General features: G+C 42.1%; 1 protein-coding gene across 4 annotated transcripts in view; it reads right to left on the reverse strand.

Annotated features, from left to right (window-relative positions):
• CPEB2 (cytoplasmic polyadenylation element binding protein 2) overlaps nt 1-16,218 on the reverse strand; it is a 97,112-nt gene that overhangs the window by 32,090 nt on the left and 48,804 nt on the right. For 2 of the 4 annotated variants that reach the window (XM_077280031.1, XM_077280030.1), the window contains exon 5: nt 2,271-2,294. The exons of the other annotated variants lie outside the window; for them this stretch is intronic. In XM_077280031.1, coding sequence (XP_077136146.1) covers nt 2,271-2,294 — 24 coding nt within the window. The remainder of the gene's footprint in view (nt 1-2,270; nt 2,295-16,218) is intronic. 4 annotated transcript variants of the gene reach the window in all.

Genomic DNA, 16,218 nt, shown 5'->3' on the forward strand with positions numbered 1-16,218 from the left:
TAGTCCAGACGAGAATGAATAAGAGCTACAGTAAGAATTCTAGCCGAGTCAAAGGTAAGAAAAGGTCTAATTCTAGAGATGTTTTTGCGGTGTCAGTGACATGAGCAGGCTAGTGATCGGATGTGTGAAGAGAAGGAAAGCTCTGAATCAAAGATGACCCCACGACAGTGGGATGTTGCTGGGGAGTAATGGTAGCACCACACACGGGAATGGCAATGTCAGGCATTGGTAGGTTAGCAGAAGGAGGAAACACAAGGAGCCATTCCGCAGCAATGAGCGTTGCATTCATTAGCACTATCTCAAGCAGCACACCCTTTCATTCACCCTGTCTGATTGCGAAGTTATATCTATCCATAATGTTAAGGTACCGTCACACTAAGCAACGTCGCAGCGATATAGCCAGCGATCTGTGACGTTGCAGCGTCCTAGGTAGCGATATCGCTGTATTTGACACGCAGCAGCGATCTGGATCCCGCTGTGAAATTGCTGGTCGCTGCTAGAAGGTCTGAACTTTATTTGGTCGCTAGGTCGCCGTGTATCGCCGTGTTTGACAGCAAAAGCAATGATACCAGCGATATTTTACACTGGTAACCAGGGTAAACATCGGGTTACTAAGCGCAGGGCCGCGCTTAGTAACCCGATGTTTACCCTGGTTACCAGCGTAAAATGTAAAAAAAACAAACAGTACATACTTACATGCGTCCCCCGGCGTCCACTTCCCACACTGACTGAGCGCAGTAAAGTGAAAGTGAAAGCACACGTCACCGCTGTGCCCTGCTACTGCCGGCGCTCAGTCATTGCAGGAAGCGGACGCCGGGGGACGCATGTAAGTATGTACTGTTTGGTTTTTTTACATTTTACGCTGGTAACCAGGGTAAACATCGGGTTACTAAGCGCGGCCCTGTGCTTAGCAACCCGATGTTTACCCTGGTTACCCGGGGACCTCGGCATCGTTGGTCGCTGGAGAGCGGTCTGTGTGACAGCTCTCCAGCGACCAAACAGCGACGCTGCAGCGATCGGCATCGCTGTCGCTATCGCTGCAGCGTCGCTTAGTGTGACGGTACCTTTAGAGACAGCGGTAAGACAATCACTGGTATTTTGTAATCATGTGGGGTTATGTCAGGAGATGAGGAGGTGTATAATTGGGTGTCATCAGTATAGAAGTGGTACTGAAAACCAAATCTATTGATTGTTTGTCCAATAGGGATGTGCACAAGGAGAAGAGGAGGGGGCCTAGGACTGAACCGCGAGGAACCACGACAGTAAGGGAAGATGAGAGGAGGAGGAACCAGTAAAAGACACTGAAGGTGCGGTCAGAGAGGTAGGAGGAGAACCAGGAGAGAACGGTGTCACTGAGGCCGAAGGAGCAGAGCATAGCGAGGAGGAGCTGATGATCCACAGTGTCAAATGCTGCAGAGAGATCCAGGAGAATCACCAGGGAGTAGTGACCATTGGATTTAGCTGTTAGTAGATCATTAGAGCCTGCCCTTTAAAGGGGATGTACGGTCTTATGTTACAGTCCTACTAGACATGCACAGCCTCGCTCAATGCAAGTGTATAGAGAGGCTGTAAACAGTCTAGTCGGTCTGTGACCAGGAGTGTGTATATAACATACTTGTGGTCACATGACTGTTCACTCCCAGCGCTGGTGTTGGGCAATCCTCACAGTGTGCGGTGCGCGCGATGCGAGAATTCACAAGTCTGCAGCTACATACAGTGACCGCAGACTTGTAGCTTAAGACCGGATAACCCCTTTACGTTACACACCCAGCTATGAAGTGCAATTTTGATCTCAAGATCATAGACTTGTGCAGAAAATACATTCAGTGTGCCGATAGGCTGACCTTTAGTGCTGTAACATGGGTAAATCAGCACTGATGACAGTAAGGACACATACACTGCATTTCATCAGAAAGCGAAGGACATACATTTATTAAACTGTCTAAAAGTCACAGCAACCAATCACAGCACAGCTTTCATTTATCAAAAGCAACATGAGAAATAAAAGCTGCGCTGTGATTGGTTGCTATGAGTCACAAAGCGGTACATTTGCCTCCATTGCAGTCATTGCTCTTATATTGTGTTACTGATGATATTAATGAAATGATCAGAATTTATAGAGAGCGTTTTATTAGTGTCCAATTTGTGAGTTAATCTAAGCATATCATTCCTATATACGAGATATCGAAAAGGTCTGATGGGGGATGGGATGAGGGGTAATCAGGCAAAATAATGGTTAATTCAGCTTTAGTAAAAAATAGATGAATTACCTCGTCTTCGCCCATAACTCCTTGCTGCATGTAAACAAAGGACAACATTGTCAATGTTTCATATCACCATTTTATTAAGAGTCCTAATAAAACTAAGACCCAATACCAGACAACATGACTTAAAGGGGTTGTGCTCCTTTTGGGTATAATTATCTTTTACATATTTTTGGCTAAAAAAATAATAATTTTTGCGCTGTCTATTACTGGATGCAGAATGAGTTAACTGAGAATCTGGCAGTGAGCTTACACCGTTGGGGAGCTACTAGCTGTTATCTGTCTCTTTCTCAGCTGACTTATGAGCACAGGAAAACAAAGAGCTTGGAAAAGCCAAATGGTCTGAAACCTTTAATGAAACCCAATTGCAAAAATGAGTTTTAGCCCCAAATACATGTTTTTAGTTCTAAAAAAAAATAATAAAATAAATCTCCTTGAAAGGTGGAAAAACTTACAGAACCTAACCACAGGTGTCTGAGTGGCACATGTGCCCTGCTGCTATAGTCAATGTCTATGAGAACGAGGGCAGATCTTTTTGACGGCCCCATAGGCAATGAATGGAGTGGCGCACACGTTACACCACCACTCCACTCATACACTTCATTGGTATGATCAGTGGGGTCTAGAGATGAGCAAATTTGTTAAAAATAGTTTCGGGTTCGAATCATCTGGAAAATTTGCTTCGTCATGAATCGAAAATGGCCCAAAAATACAATAATGGGAGGGGTTCAAAAATAATAAGCGTTACATTGTCACCAGTCCTAGGCCTGCCCCTCACTAGTCTTGTCGCTGCAGCTCCCAAAAAAGCTGTCCGGTCTCTGCTTTGCCCAATCTGGCCTCCTGGCGCTGACAAGGCCTCACCCAGTCACCTGTGATGTGCGTGGTGGTCCATGTGGACAGGTGAGGCAGAGTCAGCACCAAAAGACCCCAAAACCAGAGGCCAGAAAATCCAAAGATCAGAAGATCTGAAGGGAAGATCAGAAGATCTGAAGAAGGTCGGAGGATCAGTTGGGAAGCTTTAGCAGGACAAGTGAGCGGTGGGCCAAGACCGCTTCAAATTTTTCACTCTGTTTCATTGCAGCCATTTGGTAAATTCAAAAAAGTTCATTTTTCTCTCATTAATGTACACTCTGCACCCCATCTTGACTGAAAAAACAGAAATGTAGAAATTTTTGCAAATTTAATGAAAAAGAAAAACTGAAGTATCACATGGGTAATAAGTATTCAGACCCTTTGCTCAGGCACTCATATTTCAGTCACATGCTGTCCATTTCCTTGTGATCCTCCTTGAGATGGGTCTACTCCTTCATTGGAGGCCAGCTGTGTTTAATTAAACTGATAGGACTTGATTTGGAAAGGCGCACAGACCTGTCTGTATAAGTCCTCACAGCTCACAGTGCCTGTCAGACCAAATGAGAATCATTGCTAAAAAACACATGAAGGACTCCCAGACTATGAGAAATAAGATTCTCTGGTCTGATGAGATGAAGATAGACCTTTTTGCTGATAATTCTGAGCGGTATGTGTGGAGAAAACCAGGCACTGCTCATCGCCTGCACAATACAATCCCAACAGTGAAACCTGGTGGCAGCATCATGCTATGGGGGTGTTTTTCAGCTGCAGGGACAGGACAACTGGTTGTCACGGAAGGAAACATGAATGTGGCCAAGTACAGAGATATCCTGGATGAAAACCTCTTCCAGAGTGCTCAGGACCTCAGATTTGGCTGAAGGTTCACCTTCCAACAAGACAATGACCCTAAGCGCACAGCTAAAATAACAAAGGACTGGCTTCAGAACAACTCTGTGACCATTCCTGACTGGCCCAGCCAGAGCCCTGACCTAAACCCAATGGAGCATTTCTGGAGAGACCTGAAAATGGCTGTCCACCAACGTTCACCATCCAACCTGACGGAACTGGAGAGGATCTGCAAGGAAGAATGGCAGAGGATCCCCAAATCCAGGGGTGAAAAACTTGTTGCATCATTCCCAAGAAGACTCATGGCTGTACTAGCTCAAAAGGTGCTTCTACTAAATACTGAGCAAAGGGTCTGAATACTTATGACCATGTGATATTTCAGTTTTTCCTTTTTAATAAATTTGCCAAAATTTCTACATTTGTTTTTTTCAGTCAAGATGGGGTGCAGAGTGTACATTAATGAGAGAAAAATGAACTGTTTTGAATTTACCAAATGGCTGCAATGAGACAGAGTGAAAAATGTAAAGGGGTCTGAATACTTTCCGTACCCACTGTAATTTTTTAACCCCTTCCAGCAATAGAGCTGGTATTCAATTAGTCCCATATCAATTTGCTCATCTCTAGTGGGGACCGCAGTGATCGCCCATTTATCATAATATGGATAAGTAAGAAAAAAAAATTGTGTTTTTTTATAACCTAACCCCGTTTAAAGGGGTATTACAGTGTTGGAAATGAAGGTTATCTTTGTGTAATTCATAGTTTTTGTACATGCTTTCTGATACAATCAGATCTCTGCTTCTTGTCACTGAATGAGAGCACAGTTATACTGGTGTGGTAGGATGGAGTTATCAGAGGTGGGCTGTGGGACGGACCGTGCACATGTGTGACCATCATACGACCAGGACATTGGTAAAACAGTAGAGGTCTTCACTGTCTGACATTATCACAGAAACTGCACTTACACTAGATCCAAGAGATAAAAAAAGTGCCATATTCCATATTCCTATATATGGTATTCCATATTCCTGTCTATATTTCTAGACACCATAAAGCATACCAATATGCTCCTAGAAGCATTGCTACTAGGAGAAACTATTTCACACGTGTGTAAGCCAAGGGACCATGGAACACCATACTGTGGCACATGGCGTCACTATCAGAAGTACCCAGCCACGGTGAGTTTTAGGCCATGTTCACACCTTCAGTATTTGGTCAGTATTTTATATCAGTATTCGTAAGCCAAAACCAGGCGTGGAACAATCTGAGGAGAAGTATAACAGAAAGACGTCACCACTTCTGTATTTCTCACCCACTCCTGGTTTGGGCTTACAAAGGTGAAACACTGACCAAATACTGAGAGTGTGAACACTCCCTTAGCCTTCTGCAGGTGGCTAAAGGCCTTATGGATGCTTAAACAAAAGGATTTCAGTCCAGATTTTACTGGGATGGGGTTTTACAAAAATCACGCTCAAAAGTTGATGCTCGGGGGTTTTACCTATTGTTCCTCGGGGGTGGAGCTTCAATATTCCAAATTAGGAATATTTAAGGTTGGCGGATGAATGATTAACCATAGAGCATATTGAAGGCCTTTTCCTAAGGGCAGGTGTAGACGAGCGTTGTGTTATCCAACAAAACATCGTATTACACTCGGATCAATGTTAGTCGCTAACTTCAAAATTATATCACAAAAATGGGACTTTGCGGTGCCCTTTTTAGTTCCGCTATTGCATGCTGTACTCCGAGGCCCTCGAGCACACATCACATGACCTGTCTCCCATTCTTCCAAAAGAACAAGAAAGGGTTCATACAAAAAAAAAAAAAACATCACAAGCTCCAAAGAACATTTTGTACATTTGCCACATACAATATAATAGTTGTAATGTTTGACCTTCATCTGCCCAACGCGACCGGATTTTTTTTTTTTTTTTTCACCCTCTCGCCCATTGTCCGCTCAACAAAAGCCCCTTGTAGCAATAAACAAATCATAAGAAATCTCATTGTGCCAAAGAGGATAAAGCAAAAGAAAATCCTCATTTATGCAACCACTAGGCTTGGCGTAGACACACAGACACGTCAGGTTTTGGAAAGAATCTCCTCGCAGCATTTTACGATTCATACCGCTTGAGTCATTTGCATATTTCTTGTCTTTTTTTTTTTTTTCTTCTTTTTTTTTGGCCCCAAATGGTGGTAGTTTATCTACTGCTCTATAGAAATATTTTCTGTATTTATTTTTGTGATGTTGAAAAATTGCCAAAAAAAATTAAGCCCTCCAAAAAAAACAAAAAAAAACCCCAAAACAACCAATTACAGCAAAATGACACCAAAATGTCTGGAAATTCTGATAGTCTAAGGAAAAAAAAATGTCATGAAAAACATTAGGGTAAAGTAGACTTTCCTTGAGTTGGTCACCAAGAAGTGCCAAATTTCTAATATCACTTGTTCCAATGTGGGAAGGCTGTTGGTCCGTTCCTCTGTTACCAAGAAGTCGCTGTTGGAGTCAATATGCAAATATGACTGAAGTGCTTTTGGAGTGCAGAAGCACTTCCCAATAGTGATGAGCGAATGTGCTCGGATAAGGTGTTATCTGAGCATGCTTGGGTTCTAACTGAATGTCTTTGGCATGCTCAAAAAAGATGTTCCGAGTCTCCGCGGCTGCATGTCTCGCAGCTGTCCAACAGCCACAACACATGCAGGGATTGGCGAACAAACAGGAAATCCCTCCATGTGTTGCGGCTGTCGAACAGCCGCTTGTTGAAGGCGGTCACACCAAATATTGATGGGAATTACATTTCTCTTTTGCTTTGTTTGCTTGTTGATAAAAAATAAACTATTAACATTCCTAGTTTTGGAAGCTTTTTTCATTTTGCAGCGTTGTGTTCCGCGCCTGCCTAAAACTTTTGCACAGCACTGTGGGCATTTATGGGAAAACAACAACATTACAGATAATAATCTGACATCTAATTTCTGCCCATTGTGATAATCTGACTCTTCTGGTAAATTTAGGAATATTACTAGACTGATTAAATAATAATAATGTAGTAGCAGAACGTTGTATTTTTGTTATCTCCAGACTTATAGACACATTTTTACATCATTTTCCAAAGCCGTCCGGAGTGTTAAGAGGATAAAATCGTATGTTCTATGTAATATTCTATTGTGCTCCTCACATCTGGAAAGTGTAAGTGAGATGTGAGTGTGTACAGGGCTGAAGCTGTCACAGGACAGCTTTATATTCAGAATGATGTGCGGTATCTTTCCTACCATTTCCTGCCAGCACAGGGAAGACCCCACGTAAGAAGAATGTGTGCGCACATGCCTCCATCTCTGGCCCAGACAAAATAAGGGTGGATGGTGATAAAATTGGAAGGTCAGATGGTCGAGGCCGAATCTGTTCACAGGAAGTCAATGGACAAACAACACCAGGACTGACGCCATCTATACAGAACGATAGTAATATACCGCCAGTAGCTGCAAAATACCAATGTATGTGCACAGGGAGAAGTTTTATGGCCTCTATAACATACACTCACCGGCCACTTTATTAGGTACACCATGCTAGTAACGGGTTGGACCCCCTTTTGCCTTCAGAACTGCCTCAATTCTTTGTGGCATAGATTCAACAAGGTGCTGGAAGCATTCCTCAGAGATTTTGGTCCATATTGACATGATGGCATCACACAGTTGCCGCAGATTTGTCGGCTGCACATCCCAAAGATGCTCCATACAAGGCAGGATGGATCCATGCTTTCATGTTGTTTACGCCAAATTCTGACCCTACCATCCGAATGTCGCAGCAGAAATCGAGACTCATCAGACCAAGCAACGTTTTTCCAATCTTCTACTGTCCAATTTCGATGAGCTTGTACAAATTGTAGCCTCAGTTTCCTGTTCTTAGCTGAAAGGAGTGGTACCCGGTGTGGTCTTCTGCTGCTGTAGCCCATCTGCCTCAAAGTTCGACGCACTGTGCGTTCAGAGATGCTCTTAGGCCTACCTTGGTTGTAACGGGTGGCGATTTGAGTCACTGTTGCCTTTCTATCAGCTCGAACCAGTCTGCCCATTCTCCTCTGACCTCTGGCATCAACAAGGCATTTCCGCCCACAGAACTGCCGCTCACTGGATTTTTTTTCTTTTTCGGGCCATTCTCTGTAAACCCTAGAGATGGTTGTGCGTGAAAATCCCAGTAGATCAGCAGTTTCTGAAATACTCAGACCAGCCCTTCTGGCACCAACAACCATGCCACGTTCAAAGGCACTCAAATCACCTTTCTTCCCCATACTGATGCTCGGTTTGAACTGCAGGAGATTGTCTTGACCAAGTCTACATGCCTAAATGCACTGAGTTGCCGCCATGTGATTGGCTGATTAGAAATTAAGTGTTAACAAGAAGTTGGACAGGTGTACCTAATAAAGTGGCCGGTGAGTGTATATCATGCTCTATGTCTACACACTCTTCATGGTGGAGAGCTGATAATACTCCGAACAGTTATTTGGTCACTAAAATGGTGATATTAAGTATTAGGTTAGGTATATGACTGCTATTGTATGACTATACGGTAGAACGTCAGGTAACATATAGTCACAATACTATCTATCTACTGTGTCTATCCATCTATCAAATATTGATCTATTATCTATCTATCTCCACTCTATCGATCTATGTATTCTGTCTATCTACCTAACTATTATCTATCCCTCTATCTAATATCTACAGTATTTATCCATCTATCTATTATCTATCCCTCTATCTATTATCTACCTATCCATCATTATTATCCATCTATTATATATCTATCTATTATCTATCTATTCCACATCTAATATCTAATATCTATCTATCTAATATCTATCTATTATCTATCTAATATCTATCTATTATCTATCTATCTATTATCTATCTATCTAATATCTATCTATCACATATCTATCTATCACATATCTATCTAATATCTATCTATTATCTATCTATTCCACATCTAATATCTATCTATCTAATATCTATCTATCTAATATCTATCTATCTAATATCTATCTATCTAATATCTATCTATCTAATATCTATCCTTCACATATTGATCTAAAATCTGTCAGTTTGTCACAGATAGATGTAAAATGTATGCATGTATCTTTGTAAAGTGGATATAAAGTCTACACACCCGTTAAAATGTTTTTGTCATGTAAAAAAAAAAAAAAATCAACATCAAGAAGAATAATTTCAGAACTCTTTGCACCTTTAGCATGTAGAAAAGCCGCGGAGATACCATCACGTGTTTCTCAACGCAAGCAATGAATAGCCAGGTCTTTCACCGGGAAGGAACAACCACGGGAAGGGCAGCATCTAATAAAGGAAAACCACCTATGCCAAAACATGGTATCCATCCACGTTGAGAAACACGTGATGGTGTCTCCGCGGTGTTGGATGTTTTGATCTCCCCGAGGTCATTCATCCTGATGTCTATAGTCTTTGCACCTTTAGGCTATGTGCACACGTTCAGGATTTCTTGCAGAAAGTTCCTTTGCAAAACTGGACATTTTCTGCAATAAATCCGCATGCGTTTTTTGCGCGTTTACGGTGCGGTTTTTTTGCGGAGGTTCCTAATGCAATAATATAGTGGGAAATCCGCAAAATTAATGAACATGCTGCGCTTTTTACCGCGATGCGTTTTTTTTCGCGGAAAAAAAAACGCATCTTGTGCACAAAAATTGCGGAATGCATTCTAAATGATAGGATGCATAATGTATGCGTTTTTTCGCGTTTTTATAGCGAAAAAAATGAGCAAAATCTGCTACGTGTGCACACAGCCTTAATGTCAACCACAATCTGTACAAATGCATTCAGAAACAAACTGAAATTACTTTGAGGGGGGGAAATAAAAATATCACAACTAAAATAATGTGGTTACATAAATGTGAACACTCTCTTATAATTGGGGATGTGGTTAGTATTAGCCAAACATATTCAATCTCACGGTAAATAGTAGTCGGTCCATGGCTGCCATCATTTATAGCAATTCTGATTAAACCCATGTAAACTATAAGGGTATGTGTCCTCGTTCAGGATTGCATCAGGATTTGGTCAGGATTTTTCATCAGTTTTTGTAAGCCAAAACCAGGAGTGGAACAATTAGAGGAAAAGTATAACAGAAACATATGCACCACTTCTGCATTTATCACCCACTCCTGGTTTTGGCTTACAAATACTGATGAAAAATCCTGACCAAATCCTGATGCAATCCTGAACGTGGACACATACCCTAACTGCTCTAGGAGGATTTTCCTGACAGTTTGTTAGTGGCAGTTTACGGCAAAAGTCATGGTCCGTAAAACTGCTGACAAGCCAGCTAAGAACACCATACTCACAGTGAAATATGGTGGAAGCACCATTATACTTTGGGGCTGTTTTTCAGCAACTGGGGCTGTAGTAAAGGTGGAGGGGATTACTATATCAGTCAATTTTACAACAAAACCCTCAGGCATTTGCTAAAAAGATAAAGAGGAATTTCACCTTAACCCACAACAATGACCCTAAGCATACTTCCAAATCAACAAAAGAATGTATTCACATATATATCTATGTATAAAACATAGATTTTAGATCAATCTACCTGTCCCATATTTATCTAACTATCTAACGATGTATATCTATTTATCCAACACCTATAGATGTAAAATCTACATATCCATCTATAAAACACTGACCTAAAACCTACACATTAACCCCTTTAACACAGGACTTGTTGGTCAGTAGTATCTCCATATGTAAATCATGCAGTCGCTGGCACCAAGAATGACAAGAGGTCGGGTGAACGGAGGTCGGATGAACAATGGACAAATGGCCATAAAAAAAACAACAACAACAACAACAGTCTTCCTATATAGTACTGTAGATCGAGGCTTGTTTTATCAGCCTGTGTAAAAGAAACATTAGATATAAAGTCTGAAGGATTCTGAGAATCATGTTCACACATTGAGTATTTTACAGCATTTTTTTCAGTGTTTTCTTTACTGTACTGGCAAACTGATTGACATTTCTAAAATCTTGTGCAGTTTTTTTTCTTGCGTATTTTAACCATCAATGTGTTTTTTCATATCTGTGGTGTGTCAATCATTTTAGTGTTTCTGCAGCGGTTTTCACCCATTCAACTGAATACATACATACATTTAAAAAAAAAAAAAAAAAAATCTCTTAAAAGCTCTGTGGAATTATTGGCGCTATATAAGCGAGTAAAATAAATAAAATAAATAAAGTATCGAAAATGTGATTTTTCCTGCCAAGATATGTGTTTTTAGTGCAAATAAATCCACGTCACATACTCAACGTGTGTACATGCCCTGTATGTGACGCTATAGGAATTCAGTGCTTCATACATAACACAACACACGCCACCGTCCCCTCTAACAGCTCACATCCTTGTAAGCCATCGCTATGAAAGAAGCCATAGTTGAGCTTTGCATAAGGTAGAAATAAATCCTCTTTGATTCCGAGCCGCTCTCATGCAGGAAAACCAGCTCTGACGCTGGAGTGTGGGAATGAAATAGCTGCGATGACCTACAAATGTTCAGCTCCCTATTAAACTGTAGCAGAGCTGCAGGCCAAACAGCAGCCGGGAGATTTGTACGAAAAATTGCCCAGACTCATGTTCGCTGTCTATTATATAATTCCATGTTCTTCCCCAAGCGTAGCCCAGATCCCCTGTTAGGCGAAAAATGATGTCAACCCGGATAGACGGAGGACGAGTGAGGAAAGGATCCTAATCCCACTCCACCCCAAAGGACGATCGTGCTAAGCTCCGCCATTCTAATTGGAGATTTCATGCCGGGTCAGGAAATATTCTCCAGAACCAAAGAAAAACAGCCTTCATGGTTCCTGAAGTTGTAAGGAATGCAACCTTACATAATGTTATGTAGATATGATTGGCACAATATAAACTTGCTACATACTTCCACTAGTTGGACTAGTCTAAAGCACCAGCAGCCATGTTGGCACTCCATGGCAGTTGGACCACAACCTTGAGAAATTCCTACCACCGGCCAGCATTCTGGATGCCTCTTCTAATTAGTAGGCCCTGTGACATCATGACCCAGCACCCATCTTGATCCTCCATGGCAGTTGGACCAAAACCTTGATAAATTCTTACCACCTGCCAACATCCTGGATGCCTCTTCTAATTAGTAGGCCCTGGAACATCATGACCCAGCAGCCATGTTGATCCTCCATGGGAGTTGGACCAAAGCTTTGATAAATTCTTACCACCTGCCAACATCCTGGATCCCTCTTCTAATTAGTAGGCCCTGTGTCATCATGACCCAGCAGCCATGTTTGTCTTTCATGGCAGTTGGACCACAGCCTTCCTACCACCTGCGAGCATCCTGGATCCCTCTTCTAATTAGTAGCCCAAGTGATATGATGCAACAGCTATGTTAGTCCTCCATGGCAGTCAAAATATTGATTTGATACTGAAAGAAATTTGCAATCAATGTGCCGGCGTGGCTGGTTGACATTGGTGGCTAGCTGGAGCAAAGGAGCTCCGAACATATGGCAAGCGGCAGTGACATGGTGTTTCGACTTGTTGGGTATATTCGAGAATTCACCATGTAAAAACGGATTAGGACATAATTTCCTTAAGGGACCCCAAGGATTTAATCCGCCACTGATAGCCACAGAGGGCTGACGTGGCCGCTGGACCAGAATCTTTTGAATCGTTTTGATCAACTCCTATATTTATATTTATAAACACTTTCTAACTCTCTGGGCAGGAGGCCGATGTGTTTGCCTTCAACAAGCAATTTTGCTTTGGCCATGGTATCTGTCAGAGATAGGACAGAAAACTGAATCTTTGCTAAAAAATAAGGAAAAACCTAATTAAAACTCTGGTCTTTTCTTATAATGTATTGCCCAGTTGGAGTCTCACTCAAGTCTCTTGAAGCTACATTCCTGCCGCTTCACCATGCTCTACACTGCAGCTTTACTCGTCCCCATTAACCACTCTATACACACACACAGCTGTGGGCCTGCTGGAGGCTATTGTTGCCGATATCTTGATGCTCCTGTAAAGCCCAATTACAGAAAATAAGTAAATGTCCTATCTGCTGTAGTATGGGTGATCAAATGATTGTAGGTTCAAGTCCCCTAAAGGGACTCGAAAAATATAGTGAAATGTAATTAAAAAGTCTTATAATATATAAATACACTCACCGGCCACTTTATTAGGTACACCATGCTAGTAACGGGTTGGACCCCCTTTTGCCTTCAGAACTGCCTCAATTCTTCGTGGCATAGATTCAACAAGGTGCTGGAAGCATTCCTCAGAGATTTTGGTCCATATTGACATGATGGCATCACACAGTTGCCGCAGATTTGTCGGCTGCACATCCCAAAGATGCTCCATACAAGGCAGGATGGATCCATGCTTTCATGTTGTTTACGCCAAATTCTGACCCTACCATCCGAATGTCGCAGCAGAAATCGAGACTCATCAGACCAAGCAACGTTTTTCCAATCTTCTACTGTCCAATTTCGATGAGCTTGTACAAATTGTAGCCTCAGTTTCCTGTTCTTAGCTGAAAGGAGTGGTACCCGGTGTGGTCTTCTGCTGCTGTAGCCCATCTGCCTCAAAGTTCGACGCACTGTGCGTTCAGAGATGCTCTTAGGCCTACCTTGGTTGTAACGGGTGGCGATTTGAGTCACTGTTGCCTTTCTATCAGCTCGAACCAGTCTGCCCATTCTCCTCTGACCTCTGGCATCAACAAGGCATTTCCGCCCACAGAACTGCCGCTCACTGGATTTTTTTTCTTTTTCGGGCCATTCTCTGTAAACCCTAGAGATGGTTGTGCGTGAAAATCCCAGTAGATCAGCAGTTTCTGAAATACTCAGACCAGCCCTTCTGGCACCAACAACCATGCCACGTTCAAAGGCACTCAAATCACCTTTCTTCCCCATACTGATGCTCGGTTTGAACTGCAGGAGATTGTCTTGACCATGTCTACATGCCTAAATGCACTGAGTTGCCGCCATGTGATTGGCTGATTAGAAATTAAGTGTTAACAAGAAGTTGGACAGGTGTATCTAATAAAGTGGCCAGTGAGTGTGTATATATATATATATATATATATATATATATATATATATATATATATATATATATATATATGTAAAAAGTTAGAATAACTCCAGTCTTTTCCCCTTCCAAAAATAAAGAAAATTATAAATAAAACATATTCAGCATCGATGCGTCTGTGAAAGTTTGATATATCACTAGAATTTTTTTTTAATTCATAGGATCAATACAGAAAAGAAAAAAATCATCAGAATGCCAAAATGGATGATTTAAGGTGGCTTAAAACCACTAAAATAATAATTTTCCCCATTCTGCCAACCACCCATCCAGACTGTCCCGGCCGTACATTTATGTAGATGAGAAGAGGCATGGAACTAGGAGTCACTTGTATTATCAGCAATTATTCTTACGCCGTCATAAAAAAGATATATTTCTCAGACATGGATCCGGATGCTTCCGCATGCAGCTATAAAGCATGTTTATGGCGGCTCCAGATGACAAGATCAGAGGAGCAGCCCTCATGTTTTAGATTAAGCACCAAATAAATTGAGGGGACTTTAGCGTGGAAAGATTCATTCTCACGCGCCATGTAATCAGTCACTAGATCAATAGCGATACACGCAGATCATTATTCCAGCAGGGACTAAAGGTCACCGCTTTCATTGCCCTCTGTTTATTAACCCCTGGAGCCAAAGGTCAGAATTAACAGCCCTCACAGAGCATTGGTGTTTGGTGTAAAAAGTAAAAGCCAACCTTAAAGACAAACAGGTCGGATCTACAGTGCGCTGAGGAGCAGGGCAGGTTCAGCTGGTTCTACGAAAACGCAAAAATCCCCTTCAGTTGTCCTGGGTTTTTTTTTCCAGTGATGGCAAAATTTGTTGATAATGGGTTTTAGTGCCCGTATACCTCAGCCGTCAGCCATCCTAATCGAGTCCCCCCCATACACACACAGATGAGGGGAATGGAGAATAAGACCTCCACAGATTTCTCTGCCAGCTGCTTATATGCTGTAAGAACAAAGGATCGGACATGTTTTCCTCGAGAAATTTTCTGTCACGGAAATGTCCTGATACCCCTGCCCCTACATACTACTCAACAAATCTATGGGTTTGCTTGACTTTTCTTTACCCCACTGGACTAATACTGACCTATCTATAAGATAGATCATCAATAGGTTATCGGTGGGGGTCCGACACTCAGCAACCCCTTCAATCGGCTGAAATCAACACCAGCAGGGGCAGAAACTAAGCGAGGCTATCGGTGGGGGTCCGACACTCAGCAACCCCTTCAATCGGCTGAAATCAACACCAACAGGGGCAGAAACTAAGCGATTTACGGGGTGGAACTCACTCACTCTAGGTAGCTGCAGACTTGGGAATCAGATCTCGCATCGCACGCGGTCAGGTTTCTCCGGTTCCTTGAGCAGGCGGTCATATGCGATATACATATTCCCAGACACATCCCAACTAGACATGCGCGGCCCCACTTAATACGAGTGAAGTGCGTGAGGACGCACACATCTAGTTGGAATGTGGCTGGAAGTATGTACAGTATATACCATACTTTCAGTCATGTGACCGTCCGGTCTCGCTGCCGACACTGGAGAATCCTGAAAAAGCGCCCTGTGCGCGATTGTGAGTAGTCACAAGTCTGCAGGCACACAGTGACTACAGACTTTCGTGCCAAACCTGGAAAAAACATTTAAGAATAGCTCAGTCCTGGACAACTCCTTCATCCGGTATTTCCTCCATTAACATGCAAGTTTTCTGTTAGATGTGCCCCTGCAAAAAAGTCTGATTTTCTGACAGATCTATTTTTTCCTTGACATAAAAAAATGGGGTTGGTTTCTATCGAGGCCCTAACATACATTAGCCCGATTCTGCCAAAATTGTGGGGAACTGACATAATAAAATCAAATAATTCCATTTTGAGGGATCCCTTATAATTCATTCATTAGGATCCATCTTGAGTCTGGCAGAACAGATTTCACCTGTGTACTACCACTCTTGCTTCTGTATACTACAGACAGACTAAGGGTTTATTCGGATGTCAGTGACTCTTCTCAGACGCAAAACAATTGTTGGAATTTCATCAATATTTTCTGATCGTAGTATCAGAGTTTAGTCAATCAAAGTTTGGTCAGAGTTTCATTGGCTTCTCACACATGAGAAAAAAAGCTTCTCCTATCAGACAGACAGCCAA

Source organism: Ranitomeya variabilis, chromosome 1 (genome assembly GCF_051348905.1).
Source record: "Ranitomeya variabilis isolate aRanVar5 chromosome 1, aRanVar5.hap1, whole genome shotgun sequence".
NCBI classification, from domain to species: Eukaryota; Metazoa; Chordata; class Amphibia; order Anura; family Dendrobatidae; genus Ranitomeya; species Ranitomeya variabilis.